General features: G+C 37.1%; 1 protein-coding gene across 1 annotated transcript; it reads left to right on the forward strand.

Moving 5' to 3' along the window:
* The first annotated feature begins 3,489 nt into the window (after positions 1 to 3,489).
* LOC133072793 (cullin-1-like) lies at positions 3,490 to 5,790 on the forward strand. The gene has a single exon (XM_061166337.1). It carries the CDS (start codon positions 3,490 to 3,492, stop codon positions 5,788 to 5,790), a length of 2,301 nt encoding a protein of 766 aa, XP_061022320.1.
* The last annotated feature ends 4,237 nt before the right edge of the window (positions 5,791 to 10,027 follow it).

A 10,027-nucleotide genomic window follows, 5' to 3' on the forward strand; every position in this document is an offset into this window, starting at 1 on the left:
TATGCATTTATTAATTATTTTTAAAAGTTGGTTATATAAGTCAATTATTTTCACCATTACTATGATTTTAGATGATCATTTACATCATTTTAATATTTCTTAGAATTCCAGTATAAATGCACACACACACAATAGTTTAATTATTTCTCTATTGGTGAACAATTTTTCTAATTTTTTTTAAAGATTTTGCGATTGTATATAGTATTTTTCTTTCATGTGTATTGTCTAGCCAAGCTGGTCTCTACATAGTATTTTTATTTCCATCAATTTCATATGCCTTCACCAGCTTCTTCTCAAGTGTTTTAAATCCAATTCATCTTTTAAACTCTATTTTCTTTTTTCACTCTGGCCCTGAATTTTTTCTTTAATTTTATTTCCTATATATTTATTATCACTCTATACCTATTTTGCTTCATCAATAAAATAGGAATACTAATATCAGAGTTTTTGTGAACATTAAATTAATGTGGGAAACATGTGTAAGTGATTAAGTGCTACAAAAACAAATTATATCATTCATATTTTGTATCTTATTATAATTATTTCTTATATTATTTGCACTAGTGTCACTGTTATATTATTATCATCTGTGTATCTCCTGTGTATGTACATACTACCCTTTTTACTAGCTTTGAGTACTTTAAAGAAGGATTTACTGTTCATCTGTGTATCTTCTACCAGCATATATAGTTGGCATCTTTCACTGAGTGGTCCTCAATAATGTTAACAGGACAATAAATGCAATAAACAAAACATGATTGATTCTACTATTTGGATTTGGAGTTAACAGTTCCATAATTTTTTTAATTCCACAATTAGAGTATCAATGATAGTCTGTAACTTATATAAAATGCTGCTTTAAGAGAAATGTTCAACCAAAGGGGACACTTTTCTTGCCTTGGTATGTCCCGATCTGCCACCAGCTCATGTAAGATCACATCTTGAAGGAGGCTATTGAATCTACTATAAAACATAATTCAGATCCCAACTTCTCTAAGGGACCTATAAAACTCTCAGATACAATCACATTCCCTCTGACTTATTACTATGCCACCTATTTTATGTATAGACTTTGCCTTACCTATTGTCCTCCACGTTATTATTCATTTTCATGAATTTTTCCTCTATCATATGGTGACTCTTTGAGCATAGCAACCATGATTTTTCATTCTCATATTCCTAGTCCCTACCACACTGCCTGGCACATGATACATCTAGAAATATTCATTAAATTAGAATTAGGCTAATTTGAGGAAATGAATCACTTCTATTGCACTATGACTGCAAAAATGACTTTGGAGCAGATTTCATCAGGTGAAAAATAGGTTTTATGCAATTCTTATCATAATATCTGTGGTAAACTTAGTAATAATGAGAAAACCCAAAGATGATATATTACAATCAAGCACAGAGTTGAAAAGAAAAAGAATTGCACAGTGTCACTTAATATAGTTCAGTTAACATCTTTTGTGGTGCCATTATTACTACTTACTGGCTAGTGTTCAACAATGATCAGTAAATTAGTAGGTTGTATTCCTGATGATACATCTATTTTCTGCCTAATGGTATATTAACTTAACTGACATTGGCTGTCATGATTAGAAAAAATTCACACATCAGAACATTGTTTATTGAGCCTGTCAAATATTTACCCTAACTCCTTTGCTTTCCCCTCTTAAAAAAATGATGAGTTAAGAATGCCTAGTAAGAAATTTAAATGATTCTGTTCAGAGCAAGAGCATCTCCAGTCCCAATCAAATCTGTATATTTATATACAAATATAGTTTAACTTATAGATGTTGAAAAATTAGTGAAAATTTTAACTATGAAAAAACGTAAGTAGGGCATAGAGATATACTATAAGAGAAACATTATTTTTGGTTAACATAAGAAGTTGGCCCTCAATTATAAATTCATAGTCAATTGAACACTATATTGTATGCACTAAAGCAGGATGTGGGAAAACTAGTCCTTAGAAGTAGCTTGATGTATTGGTTTTTCTCCGTTTAACCTTTCCTCTCACCTCTGCTTTAAACTTTTCAATGGATTGTCCTCCTGCTCTCTGGCTTATGATTGAATCTGGTCCAACAAGGCACTGTCAGGCAAAGAGAGAAAGGAGGAGCCTAGAGCATTTACTCCCTTTACCCCTTTCATCCTGAGAGAGTGTTGGATTATGCCTGCACTGTTTTTTATGGTCAAGGTTCTGGCAGGGAGTTTTACTTTCATGGCTTTATCTTCTGTCAAGTTCTAACAGCACTATGGGACTTCTAGTTTCAAGAAGGTGGACTGAACATTTATGTCAAAATTTCTGGCTCCTATTCAAAACTGACATTGTAGTGTAAGTTTAATACAGACACTACATAAAGTTTATAAAAGTAAATAAATATTAATATATAATTACATTGAGAGGGAGATGGGATAAAATATTCTGTTATCAGTGAAGCAATGAACAAAGGCTGCTGCTACTCCTAGACATAAACCAATGACATCACCAAGAAGGTGACTACCAGGAAAAGCCATGCTGTCAGCAAGTCATAACTGAGGACACAGAATCAAGACCAACCAAGAATCATCATCAGGCACCTGAGAAAGGCTACAAATTCTGAGGCAAAAAAATTCATAAATCAAAGGATTTATATCCAATAACACAGAGATAATATAAAAATATCAAAAGGAATTAAAATACATATAGTTCCTAGTCATAAAGAAATAAATAAAAATACACTCATGACACAAAAGTAAATAGGTATAAAATAAAAAGTTACAGTTGTGGAAAAAGAACATAGAGATCACAGAAATGCCAACCTGTTGGATACTGGTTAAAAAAAAAAGAAAAGAAAAGAAACTCATTATAGCCAGATTAAATAACAAACTGAACCTAGCTAAAGAACAAAATAGTTCACACATGTAAAATCTGCATCTTTCCCTCCAGGAACAATTGCTCAGTATTGCTAATTCAAGAGTCCCAGAGACTTTATACAGTATATTACTGGGAATAACTAGAGTTGGGTGGATGGGGAGGCAGGGAGGAGGGGAGGAGGCAGGATCTTGGTGGCAGGGCAAGTGTGGAGGCTGAGGGACTCAACAGGATCTTGGCAGGATGGGGATTTTACTGGGGCTGGGTGCACTGACCAGGTGGAGATATCTGTCACAAGAGCCACTTAGGCACCTGGGAAATGCAGCTCACATGTATTGATATTTACAATGCAGTGGATTTGTTTATGAAGACAAAAGACAATAGAAGCAGAGAGCCCGCCTCCAAGCAAGATGTTTCTGTTTATTCAGTTCAGTGCTGGAATCACTTTGGTGTTTGCTTTACTTGCAGGTTCCCTTCTAGGTTTGTGCTGCAGTGAGATTTCATTCTCTACCTTTAAAGAACACCCTTTCTGAGCTGCTGTGAATAAACTTGCAGTGGTACTGTGTATCTTCATCTAATGGAGAATTAGCTGTACCTTGAATAAAGACTGTGGAAAACTTCATAATATTACAATGTCATCAGACTGGAGCCAGAATCCCAGCCAGAAACTGAAACGACTTGGCATCGACGAGCTCTGGGATAACGTCAGAGCGGGAATCCAACAAGTGTATGCCAGACAAAGTATGGTGAAATCCAGATACATAGAACTCTACACTCTTCTTTATAACCACTGTTTACAAATGTCCCCTCAAGTCCAGACTAAATCAAAAAAGGAGCAGAAGCTGAGGGAAGATGAGAATGTTAGCTTTGAATTATACAAACGAATTAAAGAATTTTTGAAGAACCACCTGACAAATCTTCCTAAGGATGGAGAAGATTTGATGGATATAGGAGTACTGAAGTTCTACACTCAACAATGGGAACATTACCAATTTTCGAGCAAAGTGCTGAATGGGATTTGTGCCTGCCTCAATAAACATTTACTTAATATCGCATATAGTCACAAAGTTTGTCAAATATATTCTCTCGCAATGGTGACTTGGAGAGATTGTCTTTTTAGGCCATTGGATAAACAAGTAACAAATGCTGTTTTAAAACTGATTGAAAAGGAAAGAAATGGTGAATCCATCAATACAAGACTGATAAGTGGTACTATACAGTCTTACATGGAACTGGGGGTGAATGAAGATGATCAGTTTGAGCAGGGCCCTATGCTTACAGTGTACAAAGAAGCCTTTGAACCTCAGTTTTTGGCTGACACAGAGAGATTTTATACCAGAAAGAGTACTGAATTGTTGCAGCAGAACCCAGTTACTGAATATATGAAAGAGGTGGAGACTCTTCTGCTGGAGGAGCGGCGGAGAGCCCAGACCTATCTTCACCACAGCACCAAGGGCAAGTTAGTCAGGAAATGCAGGCAGGTGCTCGTGGAGAAACACTTGGAGATTTTCCTCACAGAATTTCAGAATTTACTGAACGCCAACGAAAGTGAAGATTTGGGTCGCATGTATAAGCTCATATATAGAATCAAGAATGGCCTGGGAGAATTTAAAAAACTCCTGGAGACACACATTCATAATCAGGGTCTTGCAGCAATTGAGAAGTGTGGAGAAGCTGCTTTAAATGACCCCAGAATATATGTAGAGATAGTGTTGAATATCCATAAAAAATACAATGCCCTGGTGATATCAGCATTCAAGAACCATGCTGACTTTGTGGCTGCACTGGACAAGGCTTGCAGAGGCTTCATAAACAACAATGCAGTTACCAAAATGGCTCAGTCATCCAGTAAATCTTCCGAGTTGCTGGCTCGATACTGTGATTCCTTATTAAAGAAGAGTTCCAAGAACCCAGAAGAAGCAGAACTAGAAGACACACTTAACCACGTGATGACTGTCTTCAAGTATATGGACGACAAAGATGTGGTTCAGAAGTTCTACACAAAAATGCTGGCCAAAAGGCTTGTCCATCAGAACAGTGCGAGTGATGATGCTGAAGCAAGCATGATCTCTAAGTTAAAGCAAGCTTGTGGTTTTGAGTATACCTCCAAACTTCAGCGGATGTTTCAAGACATTGGTATAAGCAAAGCTTTGAATGCGCAGTTCAAAAAGCACCTGATGGATTCAGGGCCTTTGGACTTAGATTTCAGTATTCATGTTCTGAGTTATGGATGGTGGCCCTTTGAGGAATCTTGTACAGTTCTCTTGCCATCAGAGCTGGAACCATGTTATCGGCGCTTCACAGCATTTTACGCCAGCTGTTACAGTGACAGAAAATTGTCATGGGCATATCAACTGTCTGAAGGAGAGTTAGTAACAAACTGCTTCAAAAACAAATACACTTTGCATGCATCTACATTCCAGATGGCCGTCCTGCTCCAGTACAACACGGAAGATGCTTACACCGTTCAACAGCTGACAGACAGGACTCAGATCAAAATGGACATTGTGACACAAGTCTTACAGATTTTATTGAAGTTTAAGTTACTGGTTTTGGAAGACAAAAGTGCAAATGTTGATGAGGTGGAGTTGAAGCCAGACAGCTTAGTAAAATTACATTTTGGTTATAAAAGTAAGAAATTAAGGGTTAATATCAGCTTGCCGATGAAAATTGAACAGAAGCGGGAACAAGAAACTATGTACAAAAACATTGAGGAAGATCGCAAACTGCTGATCCAGGCGGCCATTGTGAGAATCATGAAAACGAGGAAGGTTGTAAAACACCAGCAGTTACTTGGAGAAGTAACGACTCAGTTGTCGTCAATATTCAAGCCTCAGATCTCAGTGATTAAGAAATGCATTGACGTTCTGATTGAGAAAGAATATTTGGAGCGAGTGGGTGATGAAAAGGACACCTACAGTTACTTGGCTTAACCCTCCTGGAAGGGTCGGACTGCGGGCACAGCCCCTCGTCCCCAGAGGAAGGAGCAAGACAGGCTCACAGAGGTGGCAGAGTCACTCCGACCTCTTCCTTGGCCCCAGGTCCAGGTACCCATCGCTGGCTCCGGATGGAGAACTGCTTAGGATTGCCACCCCTCATATCTGTAAATATGGACGCTGATGCCATTTAACATAACTGAAGACCAGAGGAGAGGGAACTTGCCACCCGAGGGCTGCATGCTTTTGCATCCAGATCAACCCATTGGCCACATGAATAATAGCTGCTAGCTGGGCAGCCACTTGGAAGCTGACAGCACCTTGAGAGCAGGTCTGAATGGACCCACTTGTAATCTGTTATGAAAAACCATTTGTCTGTGTGCTTCATTTTTTAAACTGTAGAAATAAAGAAAATTAAAGGGAAAAAAAATAAATTGATTCTAGAAAGTGTCAAAGAATGTTCAGAAGCATGGAGAATAAATCCAGAAGTTCAAATTTTAATTTCAGTCAAATTTCAGAGTAAAGCAATAGAGAAAAATCAAAGAAAGTCAATATTTGAAGAAATAATGGGAAATAATTTCTCAGAATTATAGAAATATATGATTCCACACATTACAAAAGTCCATTTAATGCAAAGCAATATCAAAACAAATTTTAAAAGCAAGAAACAAATGAAACCACACCTGAACTCATGGTAGAGTAGCTTCCACATGTTAAGGATAAAGGGAAACTGAAAGTCATCAGAGGGGAAAAGCAACATAATAAAGTGTAAAAATCCATTTTCATGAGTTATTTCATTAGATACATGACATGAAGTTTGTTAGATACATGACATCAATACTTCCAAATTACTGAGGGAGACTTCTGTTTCTGCAATTACTAATGGTTTCAGACCAACCTTCCAATCAAGGAAAACTTAAAAGTATAGACAAAATTCAAAATGGAAAGAAAAAAACTGAAAATTGCGGTAAAGTGTTAACCAATAGGCTTGGAGGGTTCAAAACTGTCACATTCCAAAGAAAGGATTGGTTCCTGAGTGAAAAGTCTTTAGAACAGCCTTTTTGTTAAGAGTGTATGTACATACCTGAGGTCTTGGGGGCATGCCAAATAGTTCTGCTAATAACATGACATGGAGGGGTACTTGGACCATACTTTATCAGTTTGACCTCTGGAGTTGCTGGAAACTAAGTAACCAAGGTCAGCCACGTGGACAATAAACCATGCCTACTTGACTGACGCTTAATAGAAACCTTGACACTAAGACTCCTATGAAATAGGCTGTTTGACAAAAGTTCATACACCTTGTCACCTAAGTTACTGGGAAATTAAATGCTATTCAATGACTCCAGAAAAGAGAACAGTTGGAAGCTTGTTCCTAATCTCTTCTTGACCCTGACCTTTGCACCTTTTGCCTTGACTGAGTTTAAATTGTATCCTTTGGTGTTGTAAACTGTACCTGAGTAAAACAGCTTTTCTGAGTTCTCTTGAGTCTTTCTAGCAAATCATCAAACCTAAGGATGGTCTTGGGGACCTTCAACATAGAAGGATTTTCAAGGCAGTAGAGACAAACAGAATAGAAAGTTCTGAAGATCAAGCATAAGTGGGAATTTGATGTGTTTGGAAGTTGTATGACAAATAAGCAGTTGAAATGATTATTATTGGCTCTAGTTCTCCACATGGACAAATATATTTAAATAGAATGCATTTATTTTATTACTTACCTCAAACACAAACACAAATTCCAGATGAAGAATAAATCTAAAATGAGAAACATGACTTTTAATAAAGAAAATAGTCTCTATGACATTGAGCCTTTAAATTAAAATTTTTCCAAGGTAAAATTAGTTAAAAAAAAATTTAACAAATGCTGTGGCTCTCTCAAAAGTGCTAATAATCATTGACAAAAGACAGCACCAACAAAATTAACAGAAAAACTGGAAGAAAAAATTATAAATATATAAACTACATATTACAAAATAAAGGACTAGTAAAGAACATCTATAAGTCAATAAGAAAGGTGCAAACAACTAAATAGGATACTGGAAAAGGATAGTTTTTCAAAAAATTAGAACTGTTGACATATTAATATAAGAGTATCCAAAGACAGTAATAATTAAACAAATGCAATTTGAAAGAACAGGATTATATCATTTTCCACTCATCAAATTTCACTCATCAAATTGACTTTTTCCTAAGTCAAAAATGGTTTAAATGTTTGAGTCTTGGGAAACCATCTCAGAGTACTGATGTTTACACTGGGGCAGATGGTTTTCAGGGCAACTTGAGTGTCTTAAAATATGAAAGGTGCACACTCTATAACTTGGTATTTCTGTTTCTAGGTACCTCCTTTAGGGATGATCTATTCATGCATGTCAAAGTGAAAACTTATCGATTGCTCTTTCTTAATATAACTTGTTTACTGGCTTTCAAGGACATCCCACTCTATTATTTTGTTCTCTTTTGTCACTATTCACTCCTGACTCTCCACTCTGGTTTTCTCTTTCCTGACGGTGTCAGGTTGCAGTAGCCCCAGGCTCAGCCCCTGCTGCTGGTCTCTTCTCCAGCTGCATTCACCTTCCTAATTATCTCAGGCGCCTCAAAGCTTTAAACAGCATCTATAGGCGGATAACTCCAACATATCTATCGCCAGATCAAATCACTCTCCCAAACTAGACTCGTATACCCAGTGTCCTACTTGTTCACTACTGTATAGCTAGACAAAAATCCCGTGTCTCCTCAAAGCCCCTTGGCACCTCTTCATTTACAAAGATGCTTTCTTCCCTGTGGGTCATGCTGCTGCCACCTTTGCCATTCCCCTTGCCAAGCTGGCTGGTGGTCAAGCTGAGGTCCCGGACCATGACGCCTCTCATGTCCCACAGGCCAATCCCCATCCACTTGTATACTGCAATGAAAAAATGAGGGTGTGGGATTGTCGTCCTTATTATTGACCACCAAGGTGCTGACCAGTAACATCCAGTAAAGCAGGGCATTGCTCTTGACTAATGGGAATCGAGAGATGGAGGAAACTGAGTAGAAAAATTCTGTCTCCTCTCTCTTCTAAACTATTCTGAGGGGTAGTTTCTTGGGGTTACTAAATTCCAACTGGGAGAAGATGAGAGAAAGCACTGCCCTTAAAAAGTGAAATGCGCCTGTGAGTAAGTCAAAGCAGACCTGTAGTCAGTCACACATTTGTGGCTCCTTCTCCAGCATCAGCCCACACTCATCACTTCCTCCTCCAAAGTCTTAAACTGAGTCTAGATTTCTTCTTCTCATGTATCCCCACAGTATCTAGCATCTTGTGGAACACACATTAAAAACTCTCTAAAATGTCTTTTTAAAAGAAAGACCGAATGGGAAATAGGATATGTGAAAGAGAAAAAAGAAAAGAAGAAAAAAAATCAATTCATACCAACATATCAGCTGTTCTCTCTCTACACAGTTGTGAAGAACTACTGTTTTATTTTTTATCTAAGTAACAAAATCCCAATAATTTATGCAGTTAAGAGAAAAGTCAGTGTTCTTCTGGCAAAGGACCTCAAACCAATATTAAAGTTTAGATTTATCTGTGTAAAAGCAATTAACTTCTTGGAAAGTATGGAAACAGTAATAGTGTAACTTAAGTATCCTAACCTCTCTTTCCCCCCATTTGGAATTTGCCCAATTTATAACTGACAGGTTGCACTTCATAAATGTTGCTGTCTTTGGGCCACTTCCCTGTACCAAGACTTACATTTGTCCCCAAGAGTTTTTTTGTATCAGATCTATAGTGTTTTCCAGGATTTATGATCTACTCTTTAACCATATCCTAACAATATGCTAAACTTTCTGCCAAAGAATTTTATGTTTTATAATTGCCCTAAACAATATCCACTTTGGTCAGAGAGTCTTAACATTCTTCTTTTTATGTCTATACACTCAAGGTAATACTGCTTTCTCTCCATAGATTTTTTTTTCCCCTTCCTACCTCTGATATGTTACCATTATAAGAACTTATTCTTCTTAGTGACTATAGACTCTTGTAGTCATGGGAGTAAAAAAAGAAAAGGAAGAGATAGGTCTGGATTCCAGTATTCAATAATTTAATTGATCTCATGATAACTGGCACCATCAAGAGATGTTGTAATGCAGGTGGTACTATGACCCAACTATACCACAAACAAACATTTATAAGGCATATAAAATTACTTTTTTATTGTCATCACAAGTGAACCCTCTGTAATAGCCTCTATAATGT

This window comes from Dama dama, chromosome 18, assembly GCF_033118175.1.
Source record: "Dama dama isolate Ldn47 chromosome 18, ASM3311817v1, whole genome shotgun sequence".
Taxonomy (NCBI): domain Eukaryota; kingdom Metazoa; phylum Chordata; class Mammalia; order Artiodactyla; family Cervidae; genus Dama; species Dama dama.